A 20,136-nucleotide genomic window follows, 5' to 3' on the forward strand; every position below is an offset into this window, starting at 1 on the left:
TCCATCTTAGCTTCTTATCTACAAGAACCTAGCCATTCTCCTTTCAGTTCAGTGGGTGGGTTTTCTGTCACTTGCAACCGAAAAGATTTCAATGAACAGTGGACTTGGGTTAGGGAGTCTCAGATTTTTATTCTGATGACAAAAATCACACAAAGCACAACAAAAATTACAACTGAAAAACTCAGGAGTGGGATATGAGCTGGGAAACATGGGGACTGGGTGTCCAGAGTCCCTGGGATGCTTCCTGGAATCTTAGGGTTCCTTCAGGGCTGCCCAGGTGCCTCAGATACTTCCTAGAACCCCCTCTGGGGGTCCTAGGGAGCCCAGTCTGAGAACCAGTGTTCTATGCCAAGGGTTTCATTGTACAAGAAGGTTGGATGCACAGGGATGGTTCAGACAGTGGCCTCAACCTCAGTGGCTTCATCGTCCTCCTCCAGCAGGCTATAGGAGGCATGGCTTTGGCAAGGCCGTTGCAGTGGATGAGCCAACAGCTTGGCCATACAGTTGTGAAGCTCAAGGGCTGGCCCAGCCAGCGCCACTTCGTATTTATAACTGGTACCTTTGGTATCCAGGCTTCCCATGAAGGCAAACATGTCCTGTGGGGCCAAGGAAGGGCTGTTCATGCAGATGTTCTGCTGCCAAGCCCTCCCTGTCTTGGAGGGCCTCCCAGGAGGGATCTCAGGGATGGGTTCTGAAGGGTGCAGAGGAGTTTGCCAGGCAGAAACTATTCCCACATTCAGCAAACATTTCCTGCCACCCACCCACCCCAAGGGTCTCAGAGCTGGAGCCCATAGTCTGGAGAAGCACATGACCCCCAGCCCCCTGACGCTGATCTATCCAGAGAAGCAGGGAAGGCTTCTCAGAGTAGGGTCTTCCAGTTTGTGTACTGACATATAAGTAGGAGCTGGGCTCAACCCCCTCTGCTCACGGTTGGGTCAAGTGAGGCTCGGAGAGATAAGTGGCCAACTCGAGATGCCACAACTAGTTCAGGGCTGGAATGTAAAGGACCAGCAGAGCCTGGGGAGGCAGGGATGGAAGTGTGCTCCACGCAGAGGGCACAGAGACAGAACAGCAGGAAGAGAGAGAAGCAGGGGATGTTGGGGATGAGGTGGACAGGACCTTACATGCTCCTGGGCCACCGTCCCAACAGCCCCATTAGTTCACTGCAGACAAGTGGGAAATGTTGGAATCTGACTGACCATGATCTAGAAGGGCCAGGAATGATAAGGAGAAGGCTAATGGCAGAGCAGTATGTGAGTGGGCAGGGGCAGGTGGCTTCCCTCCTCCCGACCCCATAGGAGTACAGGTGCCTCTGAGCCTGTTGCCAGGTACCACTGTGCCTGAGACATGCTGTGTGACCCTGGCCTGGTTTCTTGCCCTCTCTGAGGCTGCTCTTCCTCAGCACAGATCATAATCTAGGGGGTGAGCATCAGATGCCCTGACGGCCCTCAGTGAAAAGGGCCTCCTTTCCCTTAGGGCTGGGGCAGGGGGGTTCAGAGACCTCCCATGTACATCCACCTGCCGCCCACACTCTGGTGGCCTCTCACCTTCCAGCTCATTTCCTCCTCCTTCTCATCAGCGCCGTTGTGGATGTAAACAACATCGAAGAAGAAATAAGGGCACTGGAACATTTTCTGCAGGGGAAGAAAGGTAGTCTTTGGGACTAGGGTCACCCTATGGCCCCATGACCCCAAATCTCTAGATTCTGGGAACTTGATTCCAGGTACCCCAGCACCTGTGTTCAGGAAGTCCCTCCTAGTATCTAACCACCATCGTGCTGGCTGCAGGCATCCTTCTCCCAGGTCTCACTCACCTTCATGGGCTCTGTCAGGGAGAACTGGGGCTGGCAGGGTGGACGGCTATAGACCAGGATGGTTCGGACCACATACGGCGGTGGGATCGTCTGCACGTTCTCTGTGACTGGCAGCTCAGTCTTCTGCTGGCTGTGCAGCACGAAGGGGGGATGGTCAGAGTACACCTTGGTGGCCCATCCTTCTCGTCCCCCCAGGAGAGCCCAGCTCCTCACTGGGTATGTGAGGTCCCACCTGACCCCTCCCAAGTTCACTGTTGCCTCTGAGCCTTTCCCCATGCTGTTCCCTCTGCCCCGGCACCTTCCCAGCTTCACCTTTCTCCCTGACCTCTCCTGCTCCATCAGAGGTTTTGCTGACCCCAAAGCCAGCGCTTGCTCGGATTACAACGGCAGAGTCTGGTCAACACAACAGTGACCACATGACCCACAGAGCCAAAAATGTACTATCTGGCCCTTAAAGAAAAAGTTTGCTGCCCTGCAGTTAAAGTAGTGGCGGGCCACTGGGCTGTCAGAATATAACCCAGAGGAACTTCCTTGGTGGTCCAGATGTTAAGAATCTGCCTTGCATTACAAGGGACACTGGTTGGATCCCTGGTCCGGGAAGATCCCACATGCCACAGAGCAACTATAGCCAAGTGCCACAACTACAGAGCCCATGTTCCAGAGCCCACAAGTTGCAACTACTGTGCCCACGTGCTGCAACCACCAAAGCCTCTGCACCTACAGTCTGTGCTCTGGAACAAGAGAAGCCACCGCAATGAGAAGCCCGCTCACTGCAACTAGAGAAAGCCAAGACCCAGCACAGCCAAAAAGAAATACATACATAAATAAATTAGAAGGAAAAAAAAAGAAAGTAACACAGAGGGCAAGATGTGAAAAAAGAACCTCTTTTGCAAAAATGCTTTCAGACAGGTAAGTAAGCAATTGTTCCAAGGGGTAAGGCTGAGAAAGGAAGCCTTTCGGCTTCCCGAAAGGACTATTTCTGGGCTGTTTGGAGCTTTTACCCAGGAGGGGTTCTTCTCTTCAAAGGTGAGTAATAATTTCCCCATGGGGGACTTACATGAGGCTGAAGAGACCTTCCAAATCTGGTGAGAATGCTAAGGAGAGCAGAGCAGTGCATGGGTAGACAGAGGTGGGCGGCTTCCCTCCTCCAGAGGCTGGGAGAGTACAGCTGCCTCTGAGTCGGCTGCCAGGAGGCATGCTATGTGACCCTGTTCCAGTCACTTGCCCTCACTGAGCTAGTTTTCCCTCAGCACAGATCATAAAAGAGAGGGCTGGCATCAGATGACCTGAAGGCCCTCAGTGACTCAAAGCCCCCATTTCCCTCAGGACGGGGGCCATTCTCTTCCCTGCATAGAAAGGATACTGAAGGTGGAACAGGAAGCTGTTTCCAGGTCGTAGAGGCAGCTGCAGAGTTCACGGGGGTCAGAGGTCAGGCCAGACAGCTGCAGGGAAGACTGAAACTCAGCAAGGTGCTATAAGCCCTGGGGGTCCCCGGGGAGCCAGGCTTGCCCCCAGCCTCACCCAGGCCGTGTCATCGTTCACCACCACCAACGCAAACTCGTGGCTCTTGTCAATTTTGTGTTTTGTCCGCACGAACATCTCGATCATTTTCTGGGAGACATTGAGGGCGTTGGTTTTGGAGCTGGGGTGAGAGTGAGGCGGTGGTTAAGGCCCAGGTCACGCAGCCAGGCAGGCGGTAGAGCCCAGCCACAAACCCAGCCCAGCTGACTCTCCAGCTTTTGTCCTCACTGAATGGGTCCCTCTGGCCAGCCTGGGCCTTACATCTGATCCAGAGGAGGCACCCCACCTTGGCTCACTCATGGATCATCAGGAATGCCAGGGAAGGGGAGGTAGGCTTGTGCTCAAGCCCTGCTGCCTGACCCCAGTGAGACTTAGCTGCTCACAGGCCAGGACTTTGGAGTCAGCCAGGCCTTGCTCTGAATCTGGCTCTGCCCATCTGCCAGGAGGCCTTGAGCAAGTCACCTTGCTTCTCGGAGTTTCCGAGTCATGGCTGTGACATGGGTGGAGTGTGACAGCTCTCAAGTGCTGAGAACAGAACCCCAGCGGGCTGCAGCTGTAACATTACCAGTTATCACGGTTACTCTCCAATCCCTCCAGGACCCAGGAGTCAGTCTTAGAGAGACAACCCTGCATTTTGGGGGCTGGGCTCCTCCCAGCCACGGTGGGAAACTCCAGCCCCCAAATAACCCCTCTCACCCATTGAATGACTCAAGCTTTGGCAGCGCCATTTCCTCTGACAGGTCCAGGCAGATGATCTGCAACAAATTTGGAGGCTAGTGAGGGCTGTGACCAGCAGTACTTGGCAACTGGATGTCACTGCGGGCCCCCATGCCACTCTGCTGGCCCTCTCCAAGAAGCCTCATGGGAGAAGGCTATATGATGACCCCCAGTTCCCAGCCAAGCCATCCACTCTAGAAGGAGGCAGCTGAGGGACTTCCCTGGGGGTCCAGTGGTTAAGAATCCGCCTTCCAGTGCAGCAGACAAAGGTTTGACCCCTGGTCAAGGAACTAAGATCCCACATGCTGCAGGGCTACTGAATCCACTTCAGTTGTGTCCAGCTCTTTATGACCCCATGGACTGTAGCCCTCCAAGCTCCTCTGTCCATCGGATTCTCCATGTAAGAATACTGGAGTGAGTTGCTATGCCCTTCTCCAAGGATCTTCCGAACCCAAGGATTGAACCAGCGTCTCCTGCATTGGCAGGTGGATTCTTTACTACGGAGCCACTTGGGAAGCCCAGCTGCCCTAGGACACTAATAGAAAGAGACTGTTTTCCAGAGTGAATCCTAAAGAATGACATTTAACCCAAGGTTCCCTAACATCTCAAAGCCACAGGCCAAGCCTCTCACTTACCACTTTCTCTGGACAGTTGACCCTTGGGGTCCGCACCTGGATCTCTGGGGCTGGTGGAGGCACCTGCCACGGCTTGGGACCGGCTCCTGGAGGGTTGGTGGCCCCGTTGTCAGCACTGGCCGCCTCGCCCTCACCCTCACTGCGGCTGCCCACACTGGTCTGGGCCCCCAGCGCCCGGTCCTCAGCCCCCTCAGGGTTGGAGCGAGTGCGGGGCCTGGGCTCAGCTGACTGCTCCTCTTCCTCCTCCTCTTCTTCCTCCTCTTCCGTGGGACAGCTGGGCTCTGCCACCTCCATGGTTCCGGAGTGGCTGGATGCAGCGGGGATGAGGGAAGCCAGGATCCTTTCCTCAGGGCTTTTAAAAGCATTTGGTTACTGAGCAGAACAGGTCACAAGTCTCTTACTGACAATAAGAGTCACTCTGCTCAGGGACTCAGTTTCCTCATCTGTAGGATGGGTGCCTTTTACACTTATCAACCCAGCATCCACTCTGACTTGAGATAACAGCCTCCCCTTTTTTTTTTCGTAGAGCTAACCCCTCCTCTCCCCCTTTTGGCTAGGGTGCTCATCTGGCCACTGTGAATGGCTCAGAGATGAGGACGTGACCCAGAACACACCAGGGAGGGGCAGTTCCGAATTGCAGTACTGGAAGGATACAAGTCCAAAGCTGCTAGGAGCCTCTCTTGCTTCCAAGAGGGGGAAAGAGAGCTTGCCTGAAGTGATGCTCACCCAGAAAATGAAAGACTTCTCAGCGCCCGGATCCAGCTATGCCTAAATTCCCTTTCTTGCTTAAGCCAGACTGAGTTGGGGGTTCTGCCACCTGAAACTGAAAATGTCTTGGTGAATAAAGGATACAAACTTCTAGGGTTCTCCCCTCCATAGTGACTGCTTAGGCGGTGTCTGCACACTGGAGAGGTGTGCAATTCCTTTGCGGAAAAACGGGGCGCCAGTGGAACAGTTTGTCTGTCTAGGCAATGGGTGAGGGCTGCTGGGGATGATCTCTGAGCGCCTTGCAGCCCCCATAATCTGTAAGGAAAGCATAGCTGCAGCAAGGGAGATGGAGGCTAAACTGCAGGAGAAACTAGAGCTGAAGGCGGAAGCCTCAGAGCAAATGAGAGGCTGAATTTTTGGAGCTAAGGAAGGTGGGCCTTTAAGGACGGATCCCGCGCGCTTTCACCACCCAACTTCTGCTCACCGTTGCCTGAGCCTCCTTCCTACTCATCCGCTGACCCGCTAGGAAGCCGCCATCTTTAGCAGCCGGAAGTAGTTTGGCGCAGCCGTCACGCCTACTGGGAACTGTAGTTCAGCGGCCGAAAGCCGAATGGAGAGATGAATGGGACGAGGCTGGAGAGCCTTGGAAGCTGATAGGGTGAGACTGTGCTAGGAGGCGGGGTTTGGATTGTGATAGGCTGGAGTGGGAGCCTAGTGGGGCGGGATCTGGGATGCGATTGGCTAAAGTGAGACAAGGAGGAGTTTTTATGTTTCTGGCCGATTCAAATTACGGTGGTCAGCCCTTCTGACGTGATAGGCTGAATCGAGGCGGAGTGGAGTAAGACTTACAATGGGAAAGGCTCAGAAAGATGGAGAAGACCTAGTTTACCGTGTGATTAAACAAAGTGGGGCTGAATTGGGCGGGATTTAGAAGAGGAGGGGCTGATTGGTGATTGATGGACTTGACCGAACCTCAGTGAGGGGATTTTGCGGCAGAGGTGGGCGTGGTCCAGATCCCAAGGCCCCTCCCAATTATTTAAATCAGCTCCTTATTTTACAGATATTTGCAAAAATTAAAAAAATACCAAGCCAGAACTATTTCAAGCCACCCTTCCTTTCTTCATGCACACTTCTCCCCTCAGCTCCATAACCACCTAAAAACTGAGCCTCAGTTTCTTGTTAAAATCTGTTAAACTTGCCCACATCAGCTAAACTCCGGTTCAAAGAGAGTCCGGAGGGGCTGTGTACTAGGAAGGAAGGGGTGTTTCAGGCAAAGGTTAAGGCATGGCCAAAGGCACCAGGGTGTGAAGGAGTTGAGAAGCTTCAGCTGTTTATGGAAGAGGTTATCGTGGCTAGAGACGGGAGTACACACTGGTGCCACCCGCATGCATGATTTTATTGAAGACCTTGAATGCCAGGCTGAAGAGCATGAAATGTTTCCCAAGGGCAATGGGGAGCCATGGAGGGTGTGTGAGCCAGGGAGGTGAACAGTGAGACCTCTGTCTCTGGGTCCTGGGTGGGGAAGGGAGTGGAGGCGTGGGAGCCCTGGGAGGGAGCTGGGCTGGCATCCACCTTGGGGAGGAGAGGCTTGAGCGCTGACTGTGGATGGAGATGCGGAAGAGGCCCTTTAGAGGTGGATGCAGGAAAAATGAACAGGATGTAGGAATCATCTGGGATCTGAGGAATTCAGCATTTATGGAGGAGAAGCAGAGGAACCAGAGATGGGGAGGTCAGAGAGGCAGTAGGGAACAAGGAGGGTGCCTTACGATTCAGTTCTCTGATGGTGCCTGACCATGTGCAAATGTATATATATGCAAACATATATGCATATATATATACACACACACATATATATACACACACACATTTTATATATATATATAAATACACATATATGTGTGTATATGTATGTATATGAGGAGGGTATAGCAACCCACTCCAGTATTCTTGCCTGGAGAATGCCCATGGACAGAGGAGCCTGACGGTCTACAGTCCAAGGGGTCACAAAGAGTCAGACATGACTGAGTGACTCAGCACATAGAGGTATATATACATATACATGTATATATATACAATGTGTACAATATATACAATATACTATATATATATATACTGGAATACTACTGAGCCACAAAACAGAAAGAAATTTGCAGCAACAGAGATGGGCCTAGAGATTATCATACTGCATGAAGCGAGTCAGACAAAGACAAATATATGATGTCACTTATACTGCTATTTAATTGCTCAGTTGTGTCTGACTCTTTGTGACCCCACGGATTGTAACCCGCCAGGCTCCTCTGTCCATGGGATTTTCCAGACAGGAATACTGGAGTCAGTTGCCATGTCCTTCTCCAGGGATATCACTCATATGTGGAATTTTAAAAAATGATACAAGGCTTCCCTGGTGGCTCAGTGGTAAAGAATCTGCCCGTCAATGCAGGGGACATTGGTTTGATCTCTGGTCCAGGAAGATCCACATGCTGTGGAGCAACTGAGCCCATGCTCCACAGCTACGGAGCCTGTGCTCTGGAGCCCAGGAGCCACAACTACTGAGCTCATGTGCTGCAACTACTGAAGCCTGTGTGCCTCGAAACTGCTCCACAACAAGAGAAGCCATGGCAATGAGAAGCCCGCATACCCCAAATAGAGAGTATCCCCCCTCACCACAACTCGAGGAAAAAGTTGACGCAGCAATGAAGACCCAGCATAGCCATAAATAAATAAATTTTTTTATTTTAAAAATAAAATACAAGATGTGCAGTTAAATTTGGGGGAAAATGATACAAATGATCTTATTTACAAAACAGAAATAGACTCACAGACATAAGAAAGCAAATTTATAGTTACCAAAGGGGAAGCGGGGGGGAGAGATAAATTAGGAGTTTGAGATTAAGAGGTACACACTATATACAATAAACAACGAGGACCTACAAAAGGCACAGGGAATTATATTCAGTATTTTGTAATCCTATAATGGAAAGAACCTGAGAAGGAATAAAAAAGAATTTGTAATATTCTAAAAGAAAGAATAAAAATAAAAAACACTTGGCTACATACCTGAAACTAATACAACATTGTAAATTAGCTATATTTCAAAAGAAATTTTTTTGTTTTGAAAAAAACAAAACAAAAACCTCCCATGACACTGAAGGAAGACAAAGAAACTAGGGCTCAGAAGGGACCATCGCTTGCTCAGGGGGACCAACCCCAGATCTGTCTGTGACTTGAAGTGGAGCGAGAACTCTGACGCTTAAGGGACAGTCAGAGGCCAAGTGAAGAGCATCAGCCCAGAGGAGCACTCTAGCTTCCAAGAAATAAAATCTAAGGGTCAGAGTTGGAGGAGCCGTGGCCTTGGAAGCAGAGGCGAGGAGGGACTGGCATCTCGGGAGCTGGACATGTGTCCTGTTGCTAGGGCTGGAGGAAGCCCCTGTCCTTGAAGAGGAAACTACACAATAGCAAGTCACATGGCCAGGGGAGGAGGCTTCCTGTTTCCCGGCCCCTCCCAGGCTGGCCTTGGCCAGCCCAAGCTTGAGCGGGCAGTGGTCAGAGTGACCCCAAGAATGTCCAGGGACTTGGTTTTCTGACCAAGGTACCCCCCAGGAGAACAGGGAAGTAGAGCGGGCTGAGGGAACCAAATCCCAGGATTAGAATCTCTGGTTCAGGAGAGCCCTGGGGAGGAGAGAGGACAGTTGAACTCCTCCTCCCAAGCCCCGATAGGGGAGGCAAGGGATCAAAGAGAGAGGAAAATAAAGGACACAGAAACGAAGGAAGAGGTCAGGGCAACCTTGAGAGGTAGTGAGCTGGCCATCAAGGGAGGCATTCAAATGCACCAAATCCACATTGATAACTCAAGATCCTTTTGGAGAAGTGAAATCAATGCCCATTTCACAGAAGAGGAAATTAAGGTTGTCATTTGTTTTGAGCTGAAGTCAGGTTGTAGTTTTAGTGGGTGAGGATAAAGGAGGATTCAGAAGACACTGATTTCTGGATAACAATGAGTGCCAGGGCCACACGGCCCCGAAGCCGGCGAGGGAGACACGCTCTGCCCGTAAGTGTTCCCCCTCCTTGCCACACCCAACCCTGCAAGACCCCAGCACCCAGATCTGCCTGGCTCAGAGCTCAGCCCTGGGGATCATTTGCAGGGTGAGCTGGACCCTGTGGCAGAGAGTTCAGAGGAGGCTGAGGCAGCCAGTGGGAGCTCTGAGCCGGGCCCTGTGGCATCTCAAGATAGCGCCAAGCTGGAACTGTTGGGCCCTGAGGTGGAGGCCAAAGGGCAGGGCTTGGAGAGCAGGTAAGGCCCACTTGGTCTGTGTCCCCCACTGCAGGCCTGGCACATCTTTCCCACCCATAGATGGTTTTTATGTCCCTCCCTGACTCACACACATGCCATGGCTCCCATTGCCCGTGGCCTGACTTTCAAGGCCCTGTATGATGCAGTGCTGGCCTTGTTACAAACCCTCTGTGTGTTAGCTATCCCAGATGACCCCATTTCCAGAAATTTCCATCCTTCACCTCTTCACAGGACTGACAAAGAAGTTGATGGGGACACTAGCAGGGGACCAGCCCCAGCCCCTGAGGAGCGGCCCCATGAGGAAACCCACCAGGCCCCAGAGGTAGCCCCACAGGACAAGGAGAGCATCCGCTCTGGACCTGATGTATTTCAGACTCTTCAGCAAGCGCTGAGCTCTCTGGAAGCAACTGCTGCTGCCTGGCGCCACCGTCCCCCAAACTGTCCTGAGCCAGTGGAGGCAAAGGACAGAAGCCAGGGGGCACCAAAGCCCTGTTTGGAGCAGGAGGGGGCTGGGAGCTGCCAGCGGGAGGCAGCCAGATTGGCTGAAAGGAATGCCTGGCTGCGTTTGGCCCTGGGCAGCCGGGAGGATGAGCTGATCCGCACACAGAACTCTCTGAAGGCCTTCCAGGCTGAGAAGGAGATGCTGCAGAGAGAGGTGAGCAGGGCAGGCCTGCCTCCCAGGCATGCCTGGTGGGAGGGAGGCAGGCCTGGCATAAGACACATTGAATCATTTGTTCATTTGTGAAGATTTCCTGGAGCTTTGACTTGCCTTGCTGTTGTTCAGTCGCTCAGTTGTGTCCAACTCTTTGCAACCCCATGGACTGCAGTACGCCAGGCTTCTCTGTCTTCTCTGCCATCTCCCAGAGTTTGCTCAAACTTATGTCCATTGAGTCAGTGATGCTATCTAACCATCTCATCCTCTGTCACCCTCTTCTCCTCCTGCCTTCAATCTTTCCCAGCATCAGGGTCGTTTCCAGTGAGTCAGCTCTTTGTATCAGATGGCCAAAGTATTGGAGCTTCAGCTTCGGCATCTGTCCTTCCAATGAGTATTCAGGGCTGATTTCTTTTAGGATTGACTGGTTTGATCTCCTTGCTGTCCAAGGAATTCTCAAGAGTCTTCTCCAACACCACAGTTCAGAAGCATCAATTTTTTGACGCTCAGCTTTCTTTATGGTCCAACACTCATATCCATAATTGACTATTGGAAAAACCATAGCTTTGACTGTTTGGACCTTTGTCGGCAACCCCAAAGAGACAAAGGTCCCTCGCAACTTTAGTTAAGAGGATCAGAGAGGCCCACCGAAGAAATGACACTTGAATAAAGGCCACAAGGAGGCAAGGGAGGAACCATGTAAGGAACTGGGGAAGAGCATTTTAGGCAAAAGGAACAGTATAGGCAAAGGCTGGAGGTTGTAGTGCGATTCGTGTGTTCAAGAAACAGTGAGGAGGCCAGTATGGGGCTGAGCAGGAGGAGACAAGGGTACCGAGGTGATGGGAGCAGATCCCGGAGGGCCTTGTGGGCCTCAAGAAGGATTTGAACTTTTGCTGCGAGTGAGGTGGGAGGCACGGAGGGCTCTGAGCCAACAAGGGTGGAGACCTGACGCAGGTGCTCACAGGCGCCCTCTGGCGACTTTGTGAGGAACAGCTTGTGGAGGGAGAAGGTGGAATCTTGGAGATCCAGGAGGTGGCAAAGTTGTGGAGACGGTGAGAACTGGGCAGATTCAGCGGGGATGCTGAAGATGGAGCTGGCAGGTGGGATGTGAAAGCTAGAGAGGGGCTGAGGACGAGACCTGGATTGGGAGCCTTAGAGACTGGAAGTGAGACATAGGGAGCCTGTGGGAGGGGCAGGTTCGGAGGAAGGGAGACCAGAGCCCTTGGGCCTTAATCAGCTCAAGATGCCCTGAAACACCCACATGGGGCTATTAAAGGGACAGTTTTATGTCTGGGTCCAGAGCCCAGGTGATGTCAGGGCAGGAGGGACACAGATGGTGAGACCTGGGCTGCGGAAGCCCAGCGCAAGGAGCGGAGCCCATTTCTCAGCCAGGAAAGAGAAGTCTTTTTAAAAAAAAGTTTTACCCCCCTGACCCCTCCCCTCAACCCTGGCAACCACCAACGTGTTCCCTGTATCTGTGAGTTCAGTTTTTAAAAATTCTAACCTATCATCTGTCTATCTATCTATCTGTGCCCTGCTGCATGGCTTGGTGGATCTCAGGTCCCGACCAGGGGTTGAACCCCAGCCCACAGCAGTGAAAGCACCGGGTCCTAACCACTGGATCACCAGGGAACGCCCTTGTTTTATTTTAGACTCCACATATAAGTGAGATCATGTACTATTTGTCTTTATCTGGCTGACTTGTTTCACTTAGCATAGTACCTTTAAGGTCCTTCTGTGTGCGTGCTAAGTCACTTCAGTTGTGTCCAACTCTTTGTGACCCCAGGGACTGTGTAGCCCACCAGGTTCCTCTGTCCATGGGATTCTCCAGGCAAGAATACTGGAGTGGGTGGCCATTTCCTCCTCCAGGGGATCTTCCCAACCCAGGGATCGAACCCACGTCTCCTGCGGCTCCGGCACCGCAGGCAGATTCTTTACTGTTGAGCCACCGGGGAAACCCTGAGGTCCTTCTATATTGTTCCAAATAGCAAGATTCCTTTTTTACAGATGAATAATATTTCATTCTCTAAATATATTTACCACATCTTATCCATTCATCCATCGGTGGACACTTAGGTTGCTTCTGTGTCTTGGCTCTTGTAAATAATGCTGCAATGAACATGCGGGTGCAGATGTCTTTTCGAGATAGCATTTTGGTTTCCTTCAGAGAAATACCCAGAAATGGAATTGCTGTATCATATAGTCATTCTATTTTTATTTTTTTGAGGAACTGCCATACTTTTTTCGATAGTGATTGCACCCATTTACATTCTCAACAACAGTGCATGAAGGTTCCCTTTTCTCCACATCCTCGCCTACACTTATCTCTTGCATTCTTTTCTTCTTTTGGTCGCGCCACTCGGCAAGGCATGCAGGATCTTAGTTCCCCCAACCAGTGATCGAACCCGTGCCTCCTGCAGTGGAAGCGCGGAGTCCTAACCCCTGAACTGCCAGGGAAGTCCCTTTCTTGTCTTTTTGATGCTTGCCATTCTATCTGATGTAAGGTGGTATCTCATTGTGGCTTTGATTTGCATTTTCCTGAGGATTAGTGAGGTTTCCCCAGTGGCTCAGCAGTAAAGAATCCACCTGCAATGCAGGAGCCACAGGAGACACGGGTTCGACCTCTGGGCTGGGAAGATCCCCTGGAGGAGAGCGTGGCAACCCACTCCAGTACTTTTTCTTTTTTTTTGCCTGGAGAATCCCATGGACTCTCATGCCAGAGGAGCCTGGCAGGCTACAGTCTATAGGGTCACAAAGAGTCAGATACGGCTGAAGTGACTGAGCATGCACGCATGCAAAGATTAGTGATGATGAGCATCTTTTCATGTACCCATTGGACATCTGGAAAGAGAAGTCTTGATTCAGGGACTGCATGACTGAATGCCTGACCAACAAGTCATGGCTGAACGACTTGCCCAAGGTTGTACAAGAAGGTTGTACAGGATGAGAATCTGGGGCTAGGGGGGGAGGTGGGTCCTACATTCCAGCCAGTGCTCTTGCCACTGCTCCAAGAACAGGTCTTAGGGAAGAATGGCAGGTGGTTGGAGCCACCCCAGCCTTACATTCCCCATTTCCCCAAAGGTCCAGGAGCTGCAGGATTCCCTGCTGAGGCTGGAGCCCTTCCCACCTCCTTCCTGTGACCAAGCAGGTGGCTCGGTTAGTGGTTCTAGCAGCTCTGGGGCTGATGGAGAGACCTGGGGCTCACAGGTGAGTGTGTGAAGCTAAAAACCGTGGTCTGTTTCAGATCCTTAGGGTTTGGGGCCATGAGACTCAAGCCTAAACCCATGATGCTGGGCTCTCAATGACAATTCTGGGTGAATCAAGTCACCTCTTTTTGACAGGATCCCTTCTCCCGGGCTCACCCCCTGCTCCGGCGCCTGCAGAGTGATTCCAGCACCCAGATGCTTGGGTCTCTCCCAACCCAGCCCCTTGCTCCTGAGATGCACATCATGGAAGCCCAGATGGAGCAACTCCGAGGGTAAGAGTCACAAACGCTGAGCTCATAAGGGCACTGGTGCCTCCCAGCTGGGATATAAAGCCAGCAGTCTGGAGCTGGAGTGGCGGAGGGATGGGGAAGGGTGGAGATCAGTGGTGTCCTAACTGCCCTTCAAAGTCACTCACTTTTCCCTTTTCCCCACCTCTGGAGGCAGGAAAACTGAGAAGCTCAAGTGCTTCAACCGCCTGCTGTCAGCTGTGCTCCAGGAGTACAAGGGCCGGTGTGAGGGCCTCAGCATGCAGCTGGGCCAGCGGGAGGCTGAGGCCACTGCGCTGCGTCTGGCCTTGCAGTATAGGTCAGTGCACCCCACCGTGATTCACTGCCTGGGAAAGAAATGGACATCCTCAGAGGATAGTCTTAATCCCCAGAGAGAGACGGAGCCCTCTCAGAAAAGTGTTTGCCCTTGCCGTGGAAATTAACTTAAGGCAATTTTCGTCCAAGAGTGCTGAAGGAATTTACAAACTCCCGGGGTTGGGGTTAGCAGGAGCAGTGAGGGATCCAGGAGCAAGTGGGGATGTCACCCACATAGCAAGATGGGTATGCTGGAGTGCTCAGAACTGCTGTCCCACAGTGAACACTGTGAGGAGGCATATGGAGCCTTACTCACTCTCCGGGAGGCAGACTCAGGAGCTGGAAAAGAAGCCTTCATGGATGACTTGGAGGCAGCTGAGAAGGAAGCTCAGAGGCTCCTAGCCCAGGAGAAGGCTGCCATGGATGGAGTGACACTGCAGGATTCATATCCAAGGTACCCTTGGGAGCCCTGGGGACTGGGTGGGCCCGTGAGTGGGGCTCTGGTTGCAGAATGGGGCTCCCAGCACTGGCCCTATGTTGGGGGTTGGCGTGGCTCCTATGCTTGGCATTAGGCCTGCTGGAGTTGGCTGGTTTCTACCCAGCAAAGTTGACATGGTGGTGACAGCCATTGGGGTTGGTATAGGACCCACCAGGGTGGCATGAAGACGGATGGTGGTACCCACTGACTGGGTGGCATTATGGTGCTTCATGGGGTTGGCATGATGCTGCATAACAGGGTTGGCAGGTAAGCAATGGTGCTCACTGAGTTGGTGTGATGGCTTCCCCATGATGGTGTGAGTGACTGTGTCCATTGGCATGGTGGCATTCATTCATCATTCATCACTGATGAATGATCATCAGTGGGCTGGTGTTGCCCATATGGGTTTACATTATGGTGCCCACTGTGTTAGTTTGACCATGCCTACCACAGATGGCATAGGAAGGAACCATCATTGTCAGTAAGACGGAAGATGACAAAGCCCCCCAGGATCGCCATGAAGTTAGTACAGCCACGCTGACCAGTGTTGACACAGGCCTCTTCTGTTTCCCGCAGTCCCGAAGGCAGCAGTGTGGATAGGCCCACATCACAGGAGGTGGCTACCCAGCTCCTGGGCTATGTTCAGCGTCTCCAGGAACGCCGTGCTCTGGTCAAGATTCCCCCCGAACCTGGCTCCACCTGGGTGCCCATATCTACCGTGCCCCATGCAGAAGCCATGGTGCAGGCCATTCTGGGGACCCAGCCTGGCCCAGCCCTGCCCCGGCTGGAGAAGATGCAGATCCAGCAGGACCTGGCGGCCACACGGGTATACATGGGCTGTGGCCACCGTGTCAGTCTTTCCTGGTGGGACCAAATCTGTTGCTGAGTCTGAGTGAGATGTGATGAGGGGACCAGGTAGTAAGGGAGAGTTTTGCTGGATATTGTTTGAAATTTGTAACCTGGCGTGAAAGAGCTGGGGGCTTCTCTGTGGTAAAGAATCCGCCTGCCAATGCAGGAGACACGAGTTCGATCCATGGGTCAGGAAGATCCCCTGGAGAAGGGAATGGCACCCAACTCCAGTAGGCTTGCCTGGAGAATTCCATGGACAGAGGAGCCTGGCGGGCTGCAGTTCATGGGGTGGCAAAAGAGTCAGACACGACTGAGCAGCTATCACACACATGAAAGAGCTGAGGTTCTGAATTTGGAGAAACTCCAGACACTACCATTGAGTTGCTACCTGACTTTGTCTAAGACACTTGCTCTCTCTGAATGTCTATTTCTACAGCTGTAGTTTTTATGGAAGGATATTTCCCATCAGGCAAGATCAAGGGAAGGGTTAGGATTCTTGCCTGAGCAGCCCTCAGTGGGCACCTCCTAGAGGCTCGGTTTTCTCAACAGTTGACCTTCAAGGCACAAATTTTCTACCCTCTCCTTGGTCTCTCAGGAGACTCTGGCGGACCTGATGCTGCGGCTACAGCTGGTGCGGCGGGAAAAGCGGGCTCTGGAACTGCGGGAGGCTGCCCTCCGAGCCCAGGGCCCAGCCCATGTGCTCCTGCTGGAGCAGCTGCGCTGGGAGCGGGCACAGCTTCGGACCGGCGGGGCCAACAGCAGTGGTGGAGACAGCAGTGGAGGTGGGAGCAGCGGAGATGAGGAGGAGTGGTCCCAGGTGAGTGACCCTGCCTTGGCCTGGTAGGGATAGCCGTATACTACTGGATATGTGGTCCTGGTTAATCCTAGCCTCCTTTGAGCCTCAGTTTCCATTTCTGCACCAAAAAAGGAGTTGAATGGTAAAAATGCATGTGAAAGTTCACACTTGTACTTCAGAGTTTCTTTCTTTGAGTGTATTGAGCCCAATAAGCCCCAAGGGATTTAGTGTCTCCCACTCACAGCTGTCCCTTCTACTTCCCACCCCCAGGCTATTCATACTTCCCATTCCCCACTCCAGCAGCTCCACGCCGTGCTTCATATTTTCCTAAATTTTGGCTCCAGCTTACTCCCTGAGGCTTTCCTTCTTGCCCCTACTGTCTAATCATATCTATCCTCTGTTTAAAGCTTTAGAGCCTTCTGGAACCCTCCTTTGATCATCTCTTCTACCTCCATACCTTTCTAAGTGCTACGCCTCTGCCAGGAACACCACTTTCCTGTTTATCTGAGTCCTTGACATCCTATAGGTCTGAGCTCAGACATCACCTCCTCTAGGAAGTCCTCGTGAACTGCCTAAAAATGAGATCTCTTGTTAGTTATTTCCCTTGTTAGGGAACAACTGTATCCTTATTGGGGTGTCTCATAAGGCTGGGGGCTCTGTGAGAGCAGGCACTGTAGCCACCACAGTCTGTGATGACTTCAATGTCTAGATTGGGCTGAGCACAGTCTCAGCCGAGGTCAGTGTCACTACCCTCCCTTCTGCCTCCCTCAGGGTCCTCCTGCTCTCCCTGGCGGCTGCAGGGGTATTGATGGAGGCCAAGTGAGCAAAGTGCAGGACCCAGAAGAATTGACCCAGGAACTGTCAGCATCACTCACTCGGTGTGTGCCTGGGTACTGTGCTGGGGTGTGTGTGGCCTGGCTGGGGGTAATATGTGAGAGCCCACTGGGGTGTTGCGTACAGTGGAGGACTGGGTGTACCATTGTATTCACATGGAAATATCTTGGGCAGGTGGGTGGGAGTGGGGAAGGCAGACAGGAGTGGCTATGTCTGTGAGTTCCTCTCTCCTCACCCTTGTACCAGGGCTCTGGGCCTGCGGGAACAGCTGCAGTCTCTGCGGGAAGAGCTAGAAGAGGTGGCTCGGAAGGGACGAGCCAGACGTGCTCAGAGTACTGAGCTGAACAGTGATTTATGCAAAGCTCACAGGTGGGTCTCTCTGTGTAACCTCAGAGGCATCCCTGGCTCTCTCTGGGCCACAGCTTCCCCCCCTAAGGTGGGTGGCAGGTTCAACCCATTCCACACCTCCTCTGGTGCCTGATGTGTGTCAGCCCCTGCTGAGTGATGCTAAGACCCCCGGAAGACCCAATCTCAAAGACTTCCTGTCTGGGGCTGGGAGTACATAGCCCCTGTCTTGGGTGGAATGGGGGGCTGTTTCCTGGCTCAGCCTCCTTCTCCCTCCAGCACCTTGGTCATGGCCTTCCGAGGTGCCCACCGGAAGCAGGAAGAGCAACGGCGGAAGCTGGAGCAGCAGATGACACTGATGGAAGCCCGTCAGGCAGAGGAGCTGGCCGTGCTAGAAGCCACCGAAAGGGCCCTGGGGAGGTCCAGACTTCCCTGCCCGCCTTCCCGGCCTGGGGAGACCTTTCTCTAGGCCCTAACCTGGCCATGTCTGGACATGCCAGACACTTGTGACGGGTCACATCATAAACTCTTCTGGAGAGACACTGTGTCATGTGGCATGACTTTGCATGTTGAGGCATGTTCTGTGTGATGAGGGCTGATATACCTGAGTGTCTGGGGTTTGATGGGGAGGGGGCTGGCAATTGAGAGACTCAGTATATTTGGTCTGACACCATATGGCATGCGAAGAGACATGTCAGAAGGGTCATGGAAGAAGCAACTTGGGCTGTGGAGACAGGATTCCCATGACTGGCTGGGGGCATTCAGGGTTCAGTGAGGTTACATAGCCAGAGCTGAAATTCCAACCCTTATCTGTCTCCAGGGCTTCCCTGGTGGCTTAGATGGTAAAGTGTGTCTGCCTGCAATGCAGAAGACCGGGGTTCAATCCCTGAGTCGGGAAGATCCCCTGGAGAAGGAAATGGCAACCCACTCCTGTACTCTTGCCTAGAAAGTCCCATGGATGGAGGAGCCTGGGAGGCTGCAGTACATGAGGTCGCAAAGGGTGGGACACAACCGAGCGACTTCCCTTTCCTTTCCTTTCTTTCCTATCTGTCTCCAGAAGCCCGGCAGGGTGTCCACTGGGGCAGGGCACACTTTCCCCTGCCCACCCACTTTCCAAGGAAATGCTAGGCTTGGTCTGAAGGATGTTCCCAAGAAGATACCCATAACCCAGAAAGAAGACTGAGGCCTTAACAGTTCAGCACGTGGAACATTAGCTGGAAGAGCATTGCTCCCTGAGTGGAGGGAGGGGGAAGGTGGAATCAGAAGTGGCCTTAGAACTTGCATTCAAAGAATGTGGACCTAAGGTAAAGGGCTTTAGAGTGGTGGGCAAAGGGAAGAAACTCTGCAAGAGAGATCTCAGGGGGGTTATACAGCTGTTGTTGAGGAAATCAGGTTTGGTAACGGTGGGCAAAGAAGTACACTGCCCTAGAGCGTCTGGATGGCTCCTGGCCAGTCTGAGAAGTTGCCAGTTTTACCTGCAGGAGATGGGAGCTCTGGGAGGTGCCAGTGTCAGATTAACAGCGGGCAAAAGATTAGCATCTTATTTACATAGCCCACGCCCCTTGCCCTTCCAGCGGAGTCTGGCAGAGTTGGGAAAGGCGGGGGTTAGGCTCGACCCAGACGCCTCGGATTAGTGGCCAGCTGTCCCCTCCTGGGTGGCAGCTGAAATTCAAGACGCAGATTAGTTAGATTTTCATTCCAGCCTGGTGGGGGTGAGGTTCGGGGGGGGGGGGGGCTTCAGGCAGCACCTGTGCAGGTGTGTGCGCGGCGCGGCTGCCTCTCGCCGGCAGGGCAAGGCTGACCTGAGGTCGGCGCTAGTCAGCCGCCCAGACTCAACCTGGTCCTCCGGATCCACAGGAGCCTCGGGCTAGCGCTGGAGGCTGGTGACCTTCGAACCATAAACACAATCTCCGGACCGAGGCAGGCTTTGCAGAAAGCAGGGAAACTCAGGCTGGCAAGGTCGCCCGTATCCCGGCAGAGGACCCGACTGTACGACCCTCTCGTCCGTCTCCCTCCCTAAGCGTCTAAGAGTGACCTTAGCCCCCAGTCTCACTAGGTTGCCCGTGGCGGGGGGGGGGGGGGGGGGGGGGTGGTGGGGCCGAGAGGAGACAAGGTCACCTGTTGGAAGGTGGGGAAGGAGTTCACACCGGCGATGGGGGCGAGAGCTGAGGTCGCCGTTGCGGGGCGGGGGCAGGTTCCCAGGCCACCGGGAGCCGGGTCTTGCTGTTCCCACGGGTGCCCCGCAGCAGATGGGCCCAGGCCTCTTTGTCCCTGGTCGCGGCCTCTGCAAGGTCAAATGTCACCGCGGGGCCGCAGGCAGGGGTCAGGTGGGGCGGGGCCGGACCTCAGCACCACCCCCCCACCCCGGCCTCCAGGGACTGCAGGGGCGATAGAGCTCCTGGGCTGAGGTGGGGCGGCCCCCCAAAGGTTGGATCACCTCGAAGTTCCAGGATCTGTGGCAGACCTTCTTTCAGTCTCCCACCGGACCCCTCCCCTAGGCTTGTGTCCCTCAAACTCCAGTTCCCTGTCCCTTCCCTTCTCCGGGCCCCCTCTGACTCCTTGAGCCTTCTCTTCCTTACAAGTCTCTGGCTCTCATCTCTGAGACACCCACCTCCACGTCCCCCCCCACCCCCCCATCAAGGATCCTAGAAAGTTCAGACCAGGGACCTAGACACCCATCGTCACCCCAAATACCCAGCTAACACCCCCC

The 20,136-nt window shown here is 53.3% G+C and overlaps 2 protein-coding genes across 5 annotated transcripts; one reads left to right on the top strand and one right to left on the bottom strand.

The window, feature by feature from the left end:
* Positions 1-109: 109 nt before the first annotated feature.
* BABAM1 (BRISC and BRCA1 A complex member 1) lies at positions 110-6,005 on the bottom strand. Of its 4 annotated transcripts, none has more exons than XM_043911055.1 (10): positions 5,879-6,005; positions 5,413-5,509; positions 4,687-5,038; positions 4,031-4,089; positions 3,335-3,455; positions 3,177-3,255; positions 2,871-2,895; positions 1,814-1,943; positions 1,548-1,634; positions 110-596 (listed from the first exon to the last, which is right to left on the bottom strand). In XM_043911055.1, the coding sequence occupies exons 3-10, from the start codon at positions 4,978-4,980 to the stop codon at positions 393-395; spliced, it is 999 nt and encodes a 332-aa protein (XP_043766990.1). In that variant the 5' UTR covers positions 4,981-5,038; positions 5,413-5,509; positions 5,879-6,005; the 3' UTR covers positions 110-392. The 4 variants fall into 4 exon arrangements, with proteins under 4 accessions (XP_043766990.1, XP_043766991.1, XP_043766989.1 ...); XM_043911056.1 differs by having other exon boundaries at positions 5,413-5,503; positions 5,879-5,993; XM_043911054.1 differs by lacking the exon at positions 5,413-5,509 and having other exon boundaries at positions 5,879-5,938.
* A 2,888-nt stretch (positions 6,006-8,893) lies between these two features.
* USHBP1 (USH1 protein network component harmonin binding protein 1) lies at positions 8,894-17,966 on the top strand. Its single transcript, XM_043911058.1, has 12 exons — positions 8,894-9,442; positions 9,537-9,685; positions 9,917-10,340; positions 13,419-13,544; positions 13,679-13,815; positions 13,988-14,128; positions 14,405-14,578; positions 15,179-15,428; positions 16,047-16,268; positions 17,019-17,125; positions 17,328-17,450; positions 17,706-17,966. Exons 1-12 carry the CDS (start codon positions 9,389-9,391, stop codon positions 17,893-17,895), a joined length of 2,097 nt encoding a protein of 698 aa, XP_043766993.1. The 5' UTR covers positions 8,894-9,388; the 3' UTR covers positions 17,896-17,966.
* The last annotated feature ends 2,170 nt before the right edge of the window (positions 17,967-20,136 follow it).

Source organism: Cervus elaphus, chromosome 9 (assembly GCF_910594005.1).
Source record: "Cervus elaphus chromosome 9, mCerEla1.1, whole genome shotgun sequence".
NCBI classification, from domain to species: domain Eukaryota; kingdom Metazoa; phylum Chordata; class Mammalia; order Artiodactyla; family Cervidae; genus Cervus; species Cervus elaphus.